General features: G+C 44.9%; 1 protein-coding gene and 1 long non-coding RNA gene across 4 annotated transcripts in view; one reads left to right on the plus strand and one right to left on the minus strand.

Annotated features, from left to right (window-relative positions):
* On the plus strand, nucleotides 1–20,169 carry LOC111848264 (protein spire homolog 1-like). 2 transcript variants are annotated; one of them, XM_023820118.2, is made up of 17 exons: nucleotides 1–429; nucleotides 3,140–3,171; nucleotides 8,576–8,794; nucleotides 9,873–9,998; nucleotides 11,040–11,114; nucleotides 11,207–11,371; nucleotides 12,457–12,543; nucleotides 12,824–12,953; nucleotides 14,938–14,985; nucleotides 15,715–15,890; nucleotides 16,078–16,168; nucleotides 16,274–16,416; nucleotides 16,988–17,125; nucleotides 17,264–17,334; nucleotides 17,677–17,704; nucleotides 17,786–17,922; nucleotides 18,031–20,169. In XM_023820118.2, the coding sequence occupies exons 1-17, from the start codon at nucleotides 156–158 to the stop codon at nucleotides 18,281–18,283; spliced, it is 2,193 nt and encodes a 730-aa protein (XP_023675886.1). In that variant the 5' UTR covers nucleotides 1–155; the 3' UTR covers nucleotides 18,284–20,169. The 2 variants fall into 2 exon arrangements, with proteins under 2 accessions (XP_023675886.1, XP_023675887.1); XM_023820119.2 differs by lacking the exon at nucleotides 1–429 and adding an exon at nucleotides 2,073–2,127.
* Nucleotides 15,834–21,023, minus strand: part of LOC111848266 (uncharacterized) — a 6,707-nt gene continuing 1,517 nt past the window's right edge. The window contains exons 2-3 of one of the 2 annotated variants that reach the window (XR_002839270.2): nucleotides 17,255–17,424; nucleotides 15,834–15,948 (exon numbers count right to left, since the gene is read on the minus strand). This is a non-coding gene — a long non-coding RNA (uncharacterized lncRNA). Of the gene's footprint in view, nucleotides 15,949–17,118; nucleotides 17,175–17,254; nucleotides 17,425–21,023 lie in introns of those variants that run through there. The other variant, XR_011984854.1, reaches the window with a different exon arrangement.

A 21,023-nucleotide genomic window follows, 5' to 3' on the forward strand; every position in this document is an offset into this window, starting at 1 on the left:
GGCAAGGAAGCCGTCATATGACCGTGGCTCATAAGAGGCGGCGACCAGGCATCGGGACTGTTTGAATGAAGCTGCTCCGCAATGGTTCCGTTCAGCGCATGAGCCTCCCGTCCCGTTAGTGGACATATAATAATAATTCTTGTAATAATGACAACATGGCCAAGCAGCTGAGCAGCGTCTCTGCAGACCGGGGTGAAGCGGGTCCCGGGGACATGAGCGCGGACGGCGAGGATGCGGCGGACGAGCTGTCCCTGGAGGACATCCTGATGCTCTATGGACAACCGATCAACGAGGAGCAGGCGTGGGCAGTGTGCTACCAGGGATGCAGGGCAGCTTCGCCGCACTACCCTGCTGGACGGGTGGAGGGTCCGGGAGATGTCCGCATACAGAAAGACGGAACCGTCAGTTTGAGATACCAAGGTGCTGCAGGTGCGTCAGTACTGAGCAGACCTCCTCCATGCTCCAACTCCTCCATGCATCTATACACGCATGAAAGGCTCGGTGGGACCGCGGCCAGGCACCAGAGCTGCATAGGCAGAAATGCTGCGATCTCGTTATATACGGATCGTACAATATAAAATGCGCAAAATCGGTGTGAGGGACGGAACGTTCTCGTGCCCAGCCGAGACTTGACAAATAAACACGGGTTACACAGCGTGTATAGAGAACAAGTTTGGTTTAGAAAAGACCGCGATGGGTTCTAAGCATAATTAAGTGTGTGCGAAGGTTTTTTTTTTTGCTGATAAAGCCTTATGGGCAAGGTGGATAACGGAGGCTTATTGCGTATGATGCAGATTGTGATTTCTTTAGAAAGCAGGAATGAACGTTGAGGAAAAAGTCATGTCACTGGGTTGCCAAACAGGCCTTAGCAGAATCTTGCTGCTCAATCTCCTGCTAGAATCCAAAACTAGTTTAAGCAAGACACACTTCGTGTTGAATTTACATACAGTTTAAGTTCAACATTGATTCTTCAAAGGCATCTTTTTTTTTTTAAACCAATGAACACAACACATGGGAAGGTGATGAAATGACTGATGTGGATGGGATTTTAAATTCTGCAGCTCACATCTTGCTGAACTTCTAGGCGGTAGTTGAGGTGAAGCTGCAGCAGGCATGGCTCAGGGTGGAGAGGTGGTAAATACTACACATGCAGCTCTGTTCCCTCGCAGAACAAGGTGGCTGTAAATCTGCCACATCCTGGTCTGAAGTGGTGGGGCTGTGCTTTTGTCCTACCTGTGACTGCTTATCGCCAAGCTGTCATCCTCCTTGATCAGTGGTGGTGTGTGAATCAGTCTGGTCCCTCTTCACAGTGACCGCAGCTCTAGACTCCATCCGGTTCCAGGGTTCATGCCTTTTGTCTGACGGCCGGCGTTTGATCTTTGCCTGCTTTTGCCGTTTTGAAACATGACACTGGATGCAGGTGGCAGAACCTGCTGGCTCATTGTAAATTTTACTGTCGGTCAGTCCACTGATCTTACATTCTACCTCCTGGAAGCATCATTGTAACAGGTTTACTTGGTTTAATGGTAATGAGTGCCTCTTCTGTGTTGCTGGTCCATTGAGACTTTGAAAATCCTGCTTGGTGTGGCTGTCACTTTGTCTGTAGTCTCTAATTTTATGTCTATATGCTGCGGTGATTCACACACTTTGCATCCTTGAAATCAGGTGTAATTGTGGATATATGTAGTTATATGGCATATCACATCTTAAAAAAAAAGGATTTGCTGCATATTCACCTAATAATTGTCAAAAATGTGTATTAGTCAGAGAAGTGCATTTATGCAATTATACGGCATAACAATACATTCACCTACCAAGCCATTGTTATACCACTGCTTCAAATGAATATGAATATTCCTTTCAGAGTGATGGGTCATTTTTCCATTTATGCAAATGGTTTGAGTTTAGCAATCAGTCATTAAAAAGTGGTTAACAGGGCTTTATGGATACAAATTTACAAATAAAACGTCCATGCTGAATGATTAAAGTAGACATTTCCCCTCTTTTTCTCTGTCTCCTCCAGTGTAATTGCCTTTTGCTTTTCATTGGGATTTCTGTTTATTTTGTGGTGTATCTGGAGGGCTATGATGTGCTCTGCAGTCTCTTTAGTGCTTCAGGGTGTGATAGGTAGGTGTTTCTTTTTGTTACACTGTAACCTTAAGCATTTTTTGTCATCGGAATGCGCTTTCATTTCAGAAACTGTTTGCCAATGAGTCACTAAACAGACTGAGCGTTAATCATGCATCGTCACTTCTGGGAGAATGATCAACCGGCCAATCACAGCAGAACGTAAAACCACCAGGGCCTGGTGGTATCTAAACTTGACCTTTACTCTCCCCCTACTGCGATGCCAGCTGGTGGGGGGTTTCCATGGTAACCAGTGGTGGCTCACACAGGATCGGGGTGGGAATTCTGGGAACTCTCCAAAGGGGATGTAACATGAGTCACTGAGTGCCTCTCCATTGTGAGGCTGCTGGTTATCTGAACGTCTTTATGGGCTTTTTCAGCTTTTAAGGGTCACAGTGTCCTGACCTCTCTTGAAAGTGGCCCTCTGGCCGTGTTGCAGGTTTTTAGTGACGAGGGGTCATCAGCCATCACCCTCTGCCTGCAGCAGGTCCGATTTTATATATTTAATGTTTCCTGGCATTTACTGGGGTAACTCCTTGGATGGTCGGTCTAGAGGTTGTCAGTTTGATGCATTAGAGGTTTTGACTGCACTGGAATACAGTTGCATTTAGGCAGGATGTGGGAGTATGTTGGCAGTAAGGTGAACCAAAATTTGAACACTGTTTAGTTTGTGAGTGTGTGTATTAGAGGCAGAGGTGGAGATTTCAGGTCCAGTGAGTACAAATCCAGACCAAGATTTTGTTTCAACCAACCAGTTGAGTACTCTGTGACTGTGACTCTTTATACTCAGCTGGTTGGTTTGAACAAAATCTTGGTCTGGATTTGTATTCTCTGGACCTGAAATCTCCACCTCTGCCTTTTTTTCTGATTATAACGGTAACAACAATTGGTTCGGTTCAGTGTTCAGCTCTTTCTTATGGAGGGAAAGTTGGCCTGGTGTTTGAAAATGGTAATTTCTCTGGATTCATGGCTCTTTCACTCCTGTGACCCCTGTTTGTTTGTGTCTTCTCAGATGAATATGGGAAGCCCTGCTCTCCAGCTCAGGTAAGTGATGATCCAATGCATTTCTCAAGGGTCTGAGTTTGGGTCATGGAGCTTCAGTGGAGAAACAGATTCCTCAGCATCGTTCCCAGTACATCCATGCACGTTGTGTGCATTTAACCTCACTGGTGTCCTGTAGACTTGGCTTCAGTAGCGGCTCACAGATAAATCCCCGATAAGTGGCTTTGTATCTGGTCTCTAAAGTCCTGACAGAGAAATCCTGGGAAGTGGGTCAAGGTTCCTGATGGCTCAGTCCCTCCAAGAGCTGAGCGTCTGGGTGGAGCAGACTGATGCCAGCCTGGAGTGTTTGAGGCTCAGCATGTTCTTTGCTCCTGGACGTTGTCCTTCTGTTGTCCTCGTGGCCGTTCTGTTGAGTCGCAGTGCTCTGTGTTCTAACTGCCTGGCAATGCCCTGTTGGTGATGTGTTCAGTTTCCCGATTCATTGTGGATTCTAGTCCAGACAAAAATACTCTTAGTGGTGACGTTTTTAGATTTTTTTTTGCGCCACTGTTAGGCTCTCTTCTGATATTCTTGAAAGTGAGGCACAAATCCAAACCAAGATTTTGTTCCAACCAACCAGTCGAGTACTCTGTGACTCTTTATACTTAACTGGTTGGCTGAAACGAAATCTTGGTCTGGATTTTTACTTTCTGGACCTGAACTATCCACCTCTGAGTGTTCATCTTCTCCATGGGTGTGGATGCCTGATCATAGATCCCTACTGCGGAGTCATTTTCCTGTCCCAAACATGAGCCCCTGGACTGTCCCAGTGGTCTTTTAAAAGGTCCAATTGTGGCTTTTGCTTGTTTGTTGCCCTGACTGTGGTATATGTAGCCAGTGGGTCAGTCAGTTGTAAGACAGGTTGTTGAAATGAGGTCTCTTCTGTTTTTCCAAAGGAGTCATTAAAATACTACTGTTGAAGTAAATGTTGATGTGCACATTCCTGTGATACGCTTGAGGTGTTGGATGTTAAGCTCCATGATACAGGCGGGTTCCCGGCAGTGAGCCTAGCTGGCTGACAGCTTGCAGTGCTCTTGTGTAGTTCTGCCCACTGGATTAAAACAGTAGGTGTGTTGTGTTCCTCCCCACCCTCCTCTGATGGGCCCCCTGACAGAGTCTCTTGTGACGCCCAGACAGCCTGAGGGCCAGTTGCTTGTTGCGTTCCTCATACCACATGTCCTCTGACTCCATGTAAAGAGGGAGTGGGGGTCGCCTCTGCACTGCACAGTGTGAATCCAGTGTGAATGAAACCACTCTGTGAAAAGCAGCTTGGAAACAAACGTTTTTGTGGTTTTTCAGCTTAAAAGCAGTGTTGAGGAATCTGTTTCTCTGAAACGCAGCGGGTTCCTTCTTTTATTTCCCTTTTGCAAACATATCAGTTTTCTGACTCTTAAACTGAAGTTTTTAGTAAAGTCAAGATTTTTTTAGATTTTTGTTGTATCGAAAACTGATCTTAGTTTATTTAGATTGATCTGTCTGTAACAATTTCTGATTTTGTGAAGTTTTAACCTTTGAAATTGTTCAATATATTTTACTGTCCATTTTCTCACCGTGAATATAGCCCTCATTTCTGGCATGGTGTTCAAAGCTAATGTAAGTAATAAAATGCCGAAGTGGATAGTTCATGTCCAGAAAGTAAAAATCCAAGATTTAGTTTCAGCCAACCAGTTGAGTACAAATAGTCACAGAGTACTCAACTGGTTGGTTGAAACAGAATCTTGGTCTGGATTTTTTCTTTCTGGATTTGAACTATTCACCTCTGCTAAAATGTTAGTAACAGTCCTTTGAGTTGCCCTTTGACAGAGATGCATTCCTGGTAAAGCCTGGCTTACAGTCAAGGCCCTTTGGGTGCCCTTATGCACGTATACAGACAAACACCTCCCTTCTAGTGTCCCCTGCCACAGAAATGTATGTGTGTGTGTGTGTGTGTGTGTGTGTGTGTGTTCTGGCAATTCCTGATGTTTAGCCTAAAATGTGGATTTGCATGGATGTGCATCTCCATGGATAACAGCATTATTAAGACTGCAGCTGCAGGTCTTCCCTGCTTGTGTAACTGCTCAGGTTAGCTATTAAAGGCACTGCCTTCTAAAAACACACGTTGGTGATAGCAGGTCTTTGTTTCTCATCATTACATAATGTACGGAGCCGTAAAAGGTCACACTGAGGTCAAGCAGCCTCTCAGAAGGGAATGGGTTCTTCCTTAGGATAGGCTTTCGACAGACTTGGGGGTGGGGGGTGGGCACATGACTGGTCTTTAAAATATAAAAGATGGCTTTTCTCCTCCTGGTTCTACTGGTGGGGGGGTTTGTGAGGGGTAGAATCTGGCGAAATTAGCTGTCGGCTTGATGCCATCACATGGTTGGCGTTCGCTCCGTTTTAGAATCCTTGAGATTTAGTCTGGCTCTCTTTCGCTCTCTCCATTTTTTTCATTGTTCTCCTCAGTTCACTCAACACGTTGACATGAAGTTCTGTTATGCGTTTGCTGATTCTTTAGTGTGAGGAAAGGTTGGTCACAGTGGGGCTGTGGTGGCCTAATGGTTAGGGACGCATGCTTGTGATTGAAAGGTTGCTGGTTCAAATCCCTGACCAGCAAGGTGCCATTGAGGTACCCTGAGCAAGGTACCACCCCTATTGAAGGTACATCTAGCTCCTGAAAGATAGACTCCCTGGATCTTTGGTACTCATCTATAAAATGACCTAAGGTTGATTGTGGTCTATTGTAGAATTCTTATGAATCGATGTTCACTGGTAGCAGATTTTGTGCATCATCCCCGAGTTTGGAGCAGTAGTGCGTCCACATGAGAAGCATCTCTGTAGGAGCTGCTCTTCCCTCCCGTTCTTCTGTGAGTCACAAGCCTGCGCACGAGGTTGCTGGCTAATTGGGGGGGGGTTAGGGAAGCGAGTGTAGGTGTGGCCTGAGTGCCAGGAGAACAGCATGTTCCCGCCGCTTACGTTGCCATGGTGTAACATCAACCCTGTCTCTGCTTTGGGTTTGGGGTCCATGTCCCTCTCGCTTCTCGAGTTGGCTTTCAGGTCAATAAAATGGATCCAGCAGGCACTGTTTGTTATATCCAGTATCTATGTTTTATTGTAACTTTCAAATAATATATTGAGGAATACTTGTATTGAATTCAGTATTTGTTGACTGACTACTGAACCAGTAAAATAAACGTGTAGCATGATGCACAGAAGTTGATCCCGTACTGAAGGTGCACCTGATTTGTATGTTTTTCTTTTTGTCTCTGTAGTGTATATAACTCCCATTGACTCATAGTAATATAGTAAGTTATGATCTGAGAATAGGGGTATGTCTATCCCTCCCAGTGAAGGGTGACACGAGAAGCTGCATGTGTCTGGCAGACCGAGGCGAGATCCTTCTGGTCAGTCTGTAAGTTGCATGTCGCTTGGAGGTCTATGTCTCTCCGCAGTGCTTGAGGTAGACTGTATGCTCTGTGATGTTAGTTCTTAAACTACAAATTCCTCTCAATGTGTCGGGGTAGGTTGAGGCAGAAACGGAGTGAGAATCCCTGTGTGTTTGTGCCTTGCCGATGTGACTAATCTACTGTGAAATTATAATTTTCATGTTTAAGGAAAGCGGTCCTTGTATCCACCGTGTAAACGCAAAAGTAAGGGTTGTGGCCAAACAAATATGGTGTGCTTCTGGAAGGTCTGTTCGGCTGAGAAGTTACTACTTCTACAGATATTAAATTAACACAAACTTGGGTCTGGACTCGGGTGTCCTTCACACAGAGTAAGCAGGAAAGCACAGTGTAATAACCCTGATATTTTGACCTTTTTTCAGTCCCCACAAGGGGAAACTCAATTTCATAAAAATCTGTGACTTTGATAAAAAATCTAAAATATCCAAAAGTATTGTATTTTGTTTGTGTACTTATGGTTAAGGTTGGGGCTGGGTAGGGGTTAATGTTGTTGTAGCTGGGATTAGGGTGATGCCCATAGAAATGAATGGAGAATCACCACAAAGATATAGATACCGAATCTGTGTGTATGTGTGTGCGTGTGAGAGAGAGAGAGAGATGCTTCCCAATAAGTTTCTTCAGGGTGTTTCCCCGAACATCTTCTCTGCTGGAGTTCTCTGTTGGGCATTGTTTTTGTTAGTAATTGTCATGGTTGAGGCGTTCAGTGACTGCTGACCTTATGTGTGTTTTCAAGGGGTCATCTCAGGTAGATAAAGTCCCGGCTCTTCCCCTAATTTAGTTAGATTTATAAACATGCTCCAGGGCTTCATACTAATATTAATAAAGTGAATTACGGGTAGTATTTTTGGTCTGTGAAATGTTCTGAAGTGGATGTGCCTCATGGAATAATGTCTATCTTGGGGTATGATCTGAGGTGTAGTGTGTACAAGAAATGGGGTCTTTTGTGTCCAGAGTAAGATTGGGTTACACTGTAGGCGGGCTGTGCTTGATTTAAACAACAACAAAAAAAGTCTCGTCTTTGTCAGGAATGCAGTGTGTATTGCGTGTTAATGTACACACACACCCATAGACACCACTGAGAACAGGGTTTTTTTTTTTTTACTTTTACAAACGATATCAATAATTATCACGATACAATTCAAGTAATTTATTTCTTTACTTTGAGGCACTATTTTTTGCTTAAAATTCCCCTAGAGTTGCCCTTTAACAGATTTGGAACGTGAAAAAAGGTTAAATGGACTGCAAACTGTAAACTCATTTTAATGAATGAATCGCATGAAAATAAACACTTTTTTTGTCGTAGAGCTTAACACTGTTAAACGCAGACAGTGTGTTTTGTTCTAGGTTTCTTTCTTTACCTCACTGCTCATGAGGTTCTGGTGATACGTCCTAAAAATATCACAATTTCTGAAGTTTTTATAATACTCATGTTCATCACGATATTCTAAAATGCATATTTTTAAAATTGTAATATAAAATGGGTGCTTTTAATTTTTTTGTTTTGATGACCGAAGTGTTTTACTGGTAGAAATTTGACAGGTCTATTGATAAATTATGTCAGCAACACTCATACCTTGTTAGATTTTGTGTAAAAATGAGTGCAAAAATTGTCGATTATGCAAAAAAACAAGTGTTTCGGCTATATCATGATATGACATTTAAATTGAACATAAATTGACTATATGCATGTTCACAATCACAATACAATATTTTATTGAAATAACTCCCAGCCCTACTTAAGGATAAGCGTCACAACAGACAATTCTGTCTGAATGAGCTCATCCACATTCCCCAACATGACTCCGTCTCTGAGGTAACCACCATCTGTCTCAGAGACTGGTTGCCATTGGTAACTGGGTAATGAATGCATGAAACTTTGCTTTAAAATGCAGCCCTGCTGGTGTAGTGTTTCAGCGGGCCCTGGCATGCCGCCTGGAGGTCCGAATGGTGTGGCGTTACTTCCGCAGGTGATCGAGTCGCTGGGCATCATGATCTACAAGGCACTAGACTATGGGTTGAAGGAGAACGAGGAGCGGGAGTTAAGTCCTCCGCTAGAGCACCTCATCGACCTCATGACCAATGTGGCAGAGGGTGACATCTGCCCTGACGAGGGCTATGAGGCAGCTGCGGATGAAGAGGACTCTGCTAATGTGTGCCGTGTCCATGGCTACCGGGACGTCCTGAAGGTGGGCATAGCTGAACTCTGCTTGTGATTTCTGCTTTAGCTTCTATTATCTCACCTCTCATATCATTTGCGCAGCTTCGTTGCCTTTAAATGTCTTTAGCTGGGCCTCTGATATGGTGGATGTGCCTGTTGTTGTGTAAAACCTTCCTAGGACTGTATCCCACACATCCTTAGATTTTATCGTTTTGTTTTCACTCTAATCTAATCTGAGACAAAATACAGTTGTATTCTCGTGATTTGGAGTGTGACTTCTGTAGCTGAAGTGGCACATGTTTAATTTATCCATGATGCAGTGCTGCAGTATTACGCAACTCTTGCATTCCTCCTTGCTGAAGTCACTGAAGCGTAACGCAGGGATGTCAGATGGTCTGCTGATGGTCTGCTAACTGCTGCTCATGGTGCGTCATGAGTTCCACAGGAATGTCTCTACTAAGCAGCATTATCACCCCTCTAGTAACTTCAGGGATCTCTTAGTTTTGATTTTCAATGTTCCTTTCTTGCTGATCAGATTGGATTTTGTACAGTTGTCTAAAACCAAATTTCTGAATTGTCTTCATATAGAACCCATGCCCCTACCGATTCTGTCTCCATGTTATCTGTGGTAGAACAAACTTTGTGGTAGCAGTTGGGATTGACTAACCCAGGGTTTCTCAACCCGGTCCTCGGGGACCACCAGCCGGTCCACGTTTTTGCTCTCTCCCAATTGGCAGGGAATTGGGAGAGAGCAAAAACATGGACCGTCTGCTGGTCCCCGAGGACCGGGTTGAGAAACCCTGGACTAACCCATGTGCATGGCTACCAGTCTGGTTTCCTGTGGGTAGAAGCAGAAAGCAACCCGGTACTTTTATACAACACAGGCAAAACTAATCATTACCCTGTTCACATGACCCTCCCTTCAGAGCAAGATGCAAAGTAGCTTACACCTCCCCAATATGAAAATAAAGATATTGTGAAATGTGTTCTGTACAGATCTGTGATGGGATTTGGATTCCTGCGTCCCTGATTGGACGAGCCGTGTCATCATCAATAAATATGAGGCGATTTGTGTGTATGTGTGACCTGCCTCCTTTGTGGGGCAGCTCTGCTCCTCTCACTTGCCCAGCCCCTCGGACGCCCCCAGTCATTACCAAGCTGTATGCCGCGCCCTTTATGCTGAGACTCAGGAGCTCCGGATGTTCCTACACAAAATCAAGAGCGCCAAGGAGGTGAGTCACGTTTCTCTGACACAGGTGAACCTGCAGGGTGTGCAGAGGTGTGGTGTGGACACAAGGCCTTCGACCTTCAGACCTTGAGTGACTACTATGTTCCCGAGTCCCCTCGTTTACAGGAGATCAGAAGGTGATGTCATGTCTGATATCCCAGAATGTAGGAACGCAGAAATGATCCTGAGGTTGGAAGAGTTTTGTATTGTCTTTAAATATTTATGGTAATGCCCTCCACTGATCTGAGAACAGTGTAGCAGATCTACTGTGATCAGTGCTATTATCTACCTGAGATGTGGGTTCAGTTCCAGCCCCAGCTTGGTCCTGTGGTTTCCTCCTACAATACAGCTGCCTGGGGTGGCTGCACCTGATGCAAATTTCAGGGTCACGTCACCAATGTACTTTCCTGTTTGCCAGATCCATGTTGAGCTTCACTGCTGTATTTGTAGTACTTTTCATGTGTCTGTCATCAGAGTCGGGTAATTCAGGTCCAGAGAGTAAAAGTCCAGATCAGGCTTTTGTTTCAATCAACACAGTCACAGAGTACTCAACTGGTTGGTTGAAACAAAATCCCGGTCTGAACTTTTACTCTCTGGATTTGAATTACCCAATTCCTTCTGTCATTTGTAGTTTCCTCCATTTGGAAGTGCAGCAGTAGGCTGATGTTTGGGAGGAACCTGAAGGATGACAACCAGCTGGTTGATCAGATTCTTTGCCCATGACAGCTGTCATTTCCTCTTCAATATTATACTGTTCAGAGAAAAGTCCATATATTAACATGGATGTACCCATATCTTCATTCCAGCTATTAAAACATATACTTTTTGTAGGTTGTTTGTTTGACTTGTCAAGCTAGAGTTTACCTGCGAAGCTGGGCAGGGCATCTCTGCAAATCCAAAACTGTACTACTTGCAGGTTTCCTGATTTGTTCACAGCCAGTTCTTGATTCCTAAGCTCCACGGGTTATGGTTGACTTTGACCGCGCGGGAAGATGTTGGTGTTCAGAGGCTCATCTAAAGCCTGGTCTTTCTCTCTAATGACCAGAACCTGCGGAAGATGGAGGGTGGGAGAACGGAGGAACCTGTCCAAGACCTGACAGAGCTGCAGAATGCTGATTGGGTAAAAGGAGGGGCTTATCGGTCCAGAACAGAGGATTCTGGGAGAGGGTTCTTTCTCTTTATGTCAGTACTATCGGTTCCCTCTTTCTTCAGGCCAGGTTCTGGGTGCAGGTCATGAGGGACCTGAGGCATGGGGTCAAACTGAAGAAAGTCGAAGAGAGAACGTACGATCCCTTACCGTTTGAGTTCCAGCTTACGCCCTATGAGATGCTGATGGACGACATCCGATCCAAACGCTACAAACTGCGGAAAGTCATGGTGAGTCTGGGACTGCGGGTGGTGTTAGGCTAGTTACGGGATTGAGGACAGAACGCAGACACACCCACTAGGTTCTACAAGCAGTGTTTACCTTCCATCTGGCCAGTACACAAATTATTTGATTTTGAATGTGTGAACCTGTCACCTATTTTGTTACTGGTAGCAAAGGGTACAGATGATGACATTCTGAAAGTCAGTTTTATGAGGGGTATTGTTTCTTACTTCTTGTCTACCTTGATACATTTGTCCCTCAAACGCATCCTTGTCTATGTAAGTAAATGTATGTGAACAACTTGCATAGCGTAGACGGCCTTTTGTTGTTTAAACTTAATTGTCAAGTATTTCGGGTTTTGTGCTAACATAACTGGATGATAAACTACGTGAATAAGAGGAATGTCTAGTAGCGTAAAAAGGTTAGGGCACTTTTGTGCGTACCTGCAGAAGGGAGTGAATACAGACTCACCCATCTGCTCAAATCCAGCAAACAATCAACCACACCCTCAATGACTAATGTCTAAGCTTGCACACCCCCTCATTAATGTGACTCATAAATGCATATTTAAATCCATTACATGTTTTACCTATAACAAGTATGCGATAAGTATGCAGACGCTCCCATGCATAAACATGCATAAAGGTCTCATGGCATTAATACCCATCACATGTGACTGCTGAACGGGCTGGGTTCTCACCAACAGCTGTGACCTGACAGATGGGCTCTAAATCTTGCTAAATATCAATGGTTTGCCATTTCTATCAATAGCCACACTGGGTTTGGATAATACTGAAAAGCTTCGGTTCCTTAGTGTGGGGATATTGTTCTGCTGGTACATCCCGCTCGTGCTCTCTGAATCACACACACACCATGCCAATTTCTGTGGCTCACTGCATCTTTTTAATAATGTGTGTCATTCTATTTAATGCTGTGATGTTCCATCTTTGGCACGTGGTCAACAGAACCAAACATGCAGAATCAGCATCTTGTGTGATGCATTTTCATGAGAAGTGCAGGTCTGGCAGCGTGGTGATGAGGTAGATCAGTGATTCTGTGAGTGTGACCTGGCTTTCTCCTGATTGGTTATCAGGTTAATGGCGACATCCCGCCGCGGTTAAAGAAGAGTGCGCACGAGGTCATCTTAGACTTTATAAGGTCTAGACCTCCTCTCAACCCTGTAAGTTGACCCTTCCTTTTGTGCCCTTCTGTTGTCATTGATGATGATGCCACTAAAATGGTGCCTATTATTCTCTGTAGTCATAGCTGCCCATTTTCAGGGTTAGCCACCCCCCCATGTCCTTTTTCAGCAGCACTATCGATCCCAAGGGGGCAACGGAGCTTGCTGCTTTGCCCTCAGTCTGCCCGTCTCTCCTGTGTGTGTGTGTGTGTGTGTGTGTGTGTGTGTGTGTGTGTGTGTGTGTGTGTGTGTGTGTGTGTGTGTGTGTGTGTGTGTGTAGGTGGCTGCTCGCAAACTGAAGCCCCACCATCCAAGGCCACGCAGTCTGCACGAACGAATCCTGGAGGAGATCAAGACCGAACGGAAGCTTCGGCCGGTGTCCCCTGATCAGATTCGAAGGAGCCGCTTGGGTGAGATGCCGGGCGGCTATGTGTTCACATTCCCACACGCAGCTGCATGACCGGATAATTCCACGGATATTAAATCTCGTAAGATTACCATATTTGTGAACAATTTGCCGGCAAACCAGTGAGTAGTGTCTCCTTAAATTTTGTCTGACTAACTGATGGACTGTCACTGCCGTTCACCTGCTTCATTCTGCTCAATCAGTCATGTTGTCATTAGAGTCTCATTTGACAGATGAGAAAGCTGAGCTTGTCCTGTTTAAGACCATTGCGAAAAAGCTAGTGAAAAGGGGCTTTTACAGACCTTCAAACAGGACTGTTGACTGTGTGAGGGCCACGTCTTCCATGTTGTACCCTTGTTGCTTCTCGACTGTCTTGCATCTTCTCATAGACCTTAAGATCTGCCATCAGTGTTATCTCCTATTTTTCTCATCTGTCCTTCTAGATTACCGTCACGCATTACCAGATAATTACTTTAACTTGACTTTCAAATGTGCTTGCTTCTTTGCAGTCTTCAGGCCTCCGCTTTTTGTAAATCCGCTGCTTTATCATTGGCTTGTTCTTAAGTCAGTGTTGCACGCACCACGTTTCACGATGTAGTGATGTTAGTTACCACATTGTCATTAAGGGTCTTTCTGTGCCTGTGGGATTTCAGCAAGTCAATTACAGGGAGTCAAAAGGTTGCAGGAATGACCACTGAGATATCTGGAGAGGTTGCCCTATTTGGAGATAAACTTACACTCTTCAGGACTTACTTTCCCAGTGGATCCATTTATATTTATGTAGTCCAATCCCTGTTACTATGGAATCTCTGTCTTCACCTAACATGTAGGTATTTTAGGAACTGTAGCGACCTGGATTGATTACTGGTTAACAGATAGGAAGCAGCGAGTAGTTATAAGAGGCACAATGTCACAGTGGGCCTGCGTTCATAGTGGGGTACCGCAGGGTTCAATTTTAGGACCACTATTGTTCCTAATTTACATAAATGATATAGACACCAATATATACAGTAAACTGGTGAAATTTGCAGATGACACCAAGGTGGGTGGTGTAGCAGATACTGAACTAGCGGCTCAGCAGCTACAGCGGGTTCTTGATTTAATTAGTGACTGGACCGATACCTGGCAGATGAAATTTAACATAGACAAATGTAAGGTACTCCATGTAGGGAGCAGAAATATAAAGTACAGGTATTTTATGGGACCTACTGAAATAAAGGTAGCTGATTATGAGAAAGACCTTGATGTGTATGTTGATGCTTCCATGTCTCATTCTCGCCAGTGCGGGGAAGCAATAAAAAAGGCCAATAGGATGTTGGGGTATATCTCCAGGTGTGTGGAGTTTAAGTCAAGGGAGGTAATGCTAAGATTATACAATTCCTTGGTGAGATCTCACCTAGAATATTGTGTGCAGGTTTGGTCACCATATCTTAAAAAGGACATTGCGGCCTTAGAAAAGGTGCAGCGTAGGGCCACAAGAATGATTCCTGGTCTTAGAGGAATGTCATACGAGGAAAGGTTAGTTGAGCTAAATCTGTTCAGCCTCAAGCAAAGGAGACTGAGGGGGGACATGATCCAGGTCTATAAGATTCTAACAGGTTTGGATGCTGTTCAACCGAATAGTTACTTCAGCATTAGTTCAAATACAAGAACTCGTGGCCATAGGTGGAAATTAGCGGGAGAACATTTCAAACTGGATTTAAGGAAGCACTTCTTTACACAGCGTGTAGTCAGAGTATGGAATAGTCTTCCTGATAACGTAGTGCAAGCTGAATCCTTGGGTTCCTTTAAATCAGAGCTAGATAAGACTTTAACAACTCTGAGCCCCAAGCGAGCTCGATGGGCCGAATGGCCTCCTCTCGTTTGTATAGTTCTTATGTTCTGTGACTACATGTTGCTGGATGATTGCATGTCAGGTGCTGGGGGGTAGAGGGGTGAGGCTGTCACTGTTGTTGATCATCTCTAAAGGAGGTGGTGGTGTTTTTCAGGTTCTGGGAAAAGCATCAGCACTCCTCACGTTCAGTTCTGCGGCCCAGGTAAACATGCTGACATGCTGCCTTCTGTTCAGCCGGGCACCCCGTGCCTGTCTGTCTCTGTCGGGGTCTGTCTCACTGCGAACCCCCAGGTCCTGAATCTACAGACGGCTTGTGGCTGCTGTAGTCCCACCCTCCCTCCCCCTTGTGGTGCTCTTGGCCTCCTGCGCTTATAAATCAGTGTGTCACATGCTTCTGCCTCCTCAGTCATGCCCTGGATCGTCTGCTAGGCTGTTTCCAGCTGCCTGTGTGAATGAACAGACCCTGTTTTGGCAAATCCAATAGAAAGAGCGCTTCTGTGTGTCTAATGCTGTTCCAAGCCACTGCTATTCATGCAGTGATGCGCGCACACACACACACACACACACACAGGTTTGTAATTATATCTTTGTGGGGACTCTCCATTTATTTCTATGGCGAAACCTCTAATCCCAACATGACGATCTTTAACCCCTACCCAGCCCTAACCTTAACCGTAAGTAACCAAACAAAACATAAGACTTTTGGCATTTTTAGTTTTTTATTCCATACATTGATCTTTGTGGGAACCTGAAAAATGGTCCCCACAACGTCAAAATAACAGGTTTTTATCACATTGTGGAGACCGAATGTCCCCCACAATGTAATATAAACCTAATCCCCAAACACACACACACAGGGCTTTTGTTTGGTATCCTCATCATGTTCAGTAGTGCTTGAAGCCCAGGTGTGCCGTGATGCCTTTGGCCACAGATTCATACACCCCCGAGGCCCCCAGGAGGACGGCCATCAGTACCCTGGCTCTGACCAACGGGACCCTGCAAGCCCAGAGTGAGGAGAGGGGGCTGACGAGGGCTCAGGCACTGTCCCAGAGGAAGAGGCTGCTGAAAGCTCCCACACTGGCAGAACTTGACAGCTCCGACTCTGAGGTGTGTGTGAAACTCGCCAGTCGTTTGGGATTTCGTGTCTACAGTCACACGGTGTCGACTTGGGAAAAAAAAGAAAAAACAACACTTCTTTATTAAGGATGGTGAATGTGGTGAGGTGGGAGTGTAGACTGACTATATAGTCACTGTGTGTGAGGTTATTTAACACTGGATTCTCCTCATTCTTCAGGAGGATTTTACAGGACGCAAGTCAGCCAGCAGCTCAAGTGCGTCCACATCCTTGATGGATGAAACCTCCCCTGAGTCCAAGGGCAGAAAGAGTATGTCCGAGTCCCTCCGTCCAGAGACAGAGACGCCAACCTGAATTATGCCCCAGTTCCTGCTTGCATCGTAACTCTTGTATCGTTCTCCCCTGCGCCCCCAAGCTCCGCCCATGTTCCTGCCTATTTCGTCAACCCCCCAACCAGAGAGACGCCCCAAGCAGCAGAGAAGACACTCCATTGAGAAGGAGACCCCCACCAGTGTCCGCCAATTCGTGCCGCCAACACGGCAGAGCTCGAAGTCGCTGGTACGTAGCTCTCACAAACGGAACTAGCAGAAATGCACTATAAGGTGGGGATCCTGGTGAACAGACTCTGGAGGTTAGTGTGTGAGAGTAGGCATCCTTAGCAGAAAAGCAGGTCAACACTGAGTTTGGTGATTGCAGATGGGCAGAAGTGTAGCCTAAAGGTACACGGCCCTCACCTTTCAATTACCTCATCTCTGTGCCATAGTCTACTGTCAACTGCAAGAACACAAGCTTGGCTGTGTTGCTCTCTGTAGGCCACCCTGCTAATAGAGCTAACACAAGGAACATCTGGGTTCACATCCAACAATCATACCTCATTCTGAAAGGGCTGAAGTTGCCCGCAATAGTCAGAAAAGTCTGAAAACATCTTCCCTTCTCTGCCTGAGCCTTGAAGCAGTGCCCAATCCCCCTTTTGCTCAATATATTGTCTCTGGGATACGAGTGTGTATGCAGCCCTCAAGTATGTCTTTGTGCTTTGGCCCTCGTCTCTGTCTGCCCCTGAAATCTATCTGAACCTTTGCCAAAGTTCTTGTCTGGCTGGAGGGGTTGCCATGGTTATATGTTGTTGTAGGAGGAGTTCTGCTTCCCAGTGGAATGCCTGTCCCTCACAGTGGAGGAGGTGATGCACATCCGGCAGGTACTGGTTAAGGCCGAGTTGGAGAAATTCCAGCAGTACAGGGACGTTTACAACGCACTCAAGAAAGGGAAGGTCAGTGTCATCTGTCTGGCGTCACAGTTCTCGTAGAAACACTAATGTTCTTCCAAAAACACAAGATGATAATCACAGATGTGGATGCTGTGAAGGTGGCTCAGGTGGCTTATGAACATACTTCCTTACCTCCCGCAGCTCTGCTTCTCCTGCCGAACCAAGAGGTTCTCCTTCTTCACTTGGTCCTACACATGTCAGTTTTGCAAAAGGTAATGAATGCCCTTTCTCTGGACTTCGAAACCCCAGAGTACATCTAACTGCAATCCAGTAGTACTTTAATCCAGAAGATCCCAAAAATTCTGAAAAAAACAGACATGATGTTCAACATTTCTCAGGAAGGCAGTTTACAATGAGATTTTAGTAACCTAGAGAGAAAAAAAGTTTTATATTGAATTTTGAACACACAATGGGAGGTCAGATACATCATTCCAAAGTCACTGGTTCTAGAGAACAATTTTGTATTTATGTCAAGGATGCATACTGGGGAGTTCTCACAGTTCTTAGTAGTAGGATAATTGGGTAATATCCACTTCCTGTTTCCTATCCTTCAGGCCTGTATGCTCTCAGTGCTGTAAAAAGGTAGGTTTTTCCACCTTTGACGCTATTCACCTTCAGATTGACATGTGATGCTCTGCCAACAATGCCAACATTGTCCCCTAGATGCGGCTTCCTTCCAAGCCCTATGCCAGTCTGCCCATCTATTCCTTGGGGCCCAGCACCCTGGCCAAAGGCCAAGCCACCCCGAAACCTGAGAAGGCCCATAGCAGTCGGCACAGCTTCCACCGCACAGTTTCCAGGTACTGTGGGCCTGTTGGTAAAACAGTGCCGCCTCTGGTGAGGAACTGCCAACCAGATGATTGTGCATATCATGTCTGCTGACACTGCGCCGTGTCCACTTCTGCAAGGTTGTCCAGGCATGGCTCAAAGACATCCCATGACGACCTGGAGCTTCCCAAGGAACTGACAGAGGATTGGAGTGTCATGGAGGTTTGCGTAGACTGCAAGAAGTTCATCTCGGAGATCATCTCATCGAGCAAGCGCAGCCTGTCGCTGGCTACCAAACGTGCACGGCTGAATCGCAAGACGCACTCGCTCTATGTGTCGCCAGCCGACTCTGCCAGCTACTGCCCATCTGAGAGAACGATCAGTGAGGTGTAGATGCTGGATGTCATCTCTCAGGAGACTAGATTTGGGGGGGGGGGGTGACTCAAACAGGTGTTACAGTGAAGTCACAGGACACAGACACAGGCACTCAGGCTGAGGATTGAATCAATGCAGCACAGTGACAGGGATTCCTATGCTATGGGTGTTATTGTAGTTGCGTGCTCCTTTTCCGGCTGGCAGAATAACGTAGCTGTGTGTTCTTCACCAGTGTGTAATACATTTGTCCCACTAGGGGGCAGAGGTACATGAGTGATGTGGGGGAGGACCCTGTCCTGCTTTGTGGGGACCCCATCTCAGGAAAAGTGGGCTGTCCCACTCAGTAGGGGGCTGATTATACACATCCCAGCAGCCTAGAGCTCTAGTAAGAAGCTCTACTTTTTATTATTTCTAAGTGGTTAAATCTGAGGAGAGAAGAATGAGGCATTTACTTAGGTGATGCAGGTTTTGCCTATTGAAAATCTGTCAGAATACTTTTATTATTATTGAATTTTAATTTCTATTTTTGAGGACCTTTGTGCGTACGATTTGGAAATTTATGTCTAAATTTAAACGCAGCACTCTTCTTTTCCTGATGGGTTAGCCAAAGCTAGTCTTGTTTCAGCGTTCTGCCCTGTTTCTTCAGGGCCTGGATGGGTACCCACAATGCACCACACTTTGTTGTGATTATATACAGTAGTGTGTGAAAGAGCATGGAGTGGGTGGTTGCTTTTTTCCCCCTCTCTTCCTTAAAGGTTTGGTCAGTGCCAAAAGATGTTCTCTGAATGGTGTTTTGACCTGGCGTGATTGTCTATCAACTTCATTCAATCGGGTCTCTACGTGTCTTGAACCTGAGACACCAGCGGGGGCAGACATGAATGTCACGGTCTCTGCTGTGTGTTTGTACAGTGTTTCTTTGAGCTAAAATTTTGAGTATATTTTTATTAATAATGATTATAATATTAATGTTGCACTTTCTCAGTGGTGTGATCTTGGTTCTTGGCAGAACACTTTTTTGTTTTTAAATTAATTCCTGTTTCTCTTAATACTTGGATGCATTGGACCAGTGGTGAAGAGTAGTGTTTCCCTTTCCCTCTTCATACATGTTATCTGTGTGTGTGTGTTTGTCTGTGTATGTGTGCGCAACACACATTGACTTTAATTAGCTACTCATGTCGGTTTACTGGTCTGTGACCAGTTCATCTTCTTCCTACGGCTTTTTAGGGTCCTTTTATGGCAATAAACACAGCTGTATTGAGGGAGGGAGAGCTGATGGTTGCTGAAGACTTGCTCCTAGAAGGGGCTGAGGTTCTGGAACTCTCCAGCTCCCCTGAGTCCATAGCAAACCTGCTTCGACAGTTTGCCTGGAGCACAAATGCAGTAAGAGCTCTATGTGGACCAAAATCTGTTTCCAACCCAAGGATGTGAAATCTTTTTTGGATTCATGGGGGCTACATGTCCTGACATCCGTCCAATCCATGTTTTTTTCCCATTTAAAACCGGATCCATTTTAAGTTTAATCTCTGGTTCACATTCAGACACTTCTTTGAATTCAATTATTTCAGCACATATGAAAATGCATCTTATTCAAATGTAAATGTTCCCACATTGGGAGTGAAGTACAGATATAGATTATAATTTTTATTTAAATTGCTATTTACTTTCTCAGAGTTTGTAATCTTTGTATTTTCATTTATCAACCTGCTTTTTCATTTGACATTTTAAAACAGTATGATAAACAAGTTATCTTCCACGGCACTTGTACCTGAAGCTCCGACTTTCTGAAAGAAATGGGTCTGGTCCTAATGCTTTTACCCCTCATGCACTGTTTGACACATCAACTGCAATGAATGAATGTGTAGGACACAGAACCTCGTGGGTGAATAAAGAACCATCCGAATGAAGTGAGTCATCACTACTGGATCTTTTTCTCGAGTACCTTCTGCCTCTTCTCGTTTAACATTAAGCCTCGACTTTTCCTCCTCAATCTCGCATTTGTATCAGAGCAGCACATAACCATCATGGCTTTGGGCCTTAATGTTAGCAATGTCTTGTGGGACTTGCAGTACATTCCTGGCCCAAATGGTGCCTGGGATTAGCTCCAGCAATCTCTCACCTCGTGGATGTGTCCCGTTTCACAGGTATGATTGTATAAGTGTAACAGCTCTCCTGCCAAAATTCAGATATATCTTTGATCTTTTGTTGCACAGTATGCAAAAAGTCTCAATGCAGTAGGTTTACAACACACTTCATGTCTGATCATTGGTACCTTTTATCTTCTGCCTTGGAATGAGTGACTCTGAAATTAAACCAGTGACTGAACCAAATAGAGCATTCTGCTAACAACACAAAGGTTGTGGATTCAAATCCCAGGGAGCACAAATAAATTGCAATGCTTCCCTATACTGTAAGTCGCTCTGGATAAAGGCATCAGATAAACTGATAACGTGAAAGAAATACTTTACAAACTATATAAAATGTCAACATTTCAATAATTTGAAGTTCAAAACACGTTTAAAAATCCCTGTTCAATTTTTTGTTAGTGGCACCTACCAGGGTGTCCTCTGCCTCGTACCTCATCCTTTCTCTGACACTGTACAGAAGATGCAGTTATGGAAGATGGATTGATGATGTTTTCCATTGAGCTGTTATAACAGCTAACTTTCTTCAGAGGGCAGAGTTGAGCCAAAAACATAAGGCATCCAGTGTTTTTAAAGGCCACATTTGAGGTAAGGAGCACATGCTGATACAGCACATT

Source organism: Paramormyrops kingsleyae, chromosome 23 (assembly GCF_048594095.1).
Source record: "Paramormyrops kingsleyae isolate MSU_618 chromosome 23, PKINGS_0.4, whole genome shotgun sequence".
Taxonomy (NCBI): Eukaryota; Metazoa; Chordata; class Actinopteri; order Osteoglossiformes; family Mormyridae; genus Paramormyrops; species Paramormyrops kingsleyae.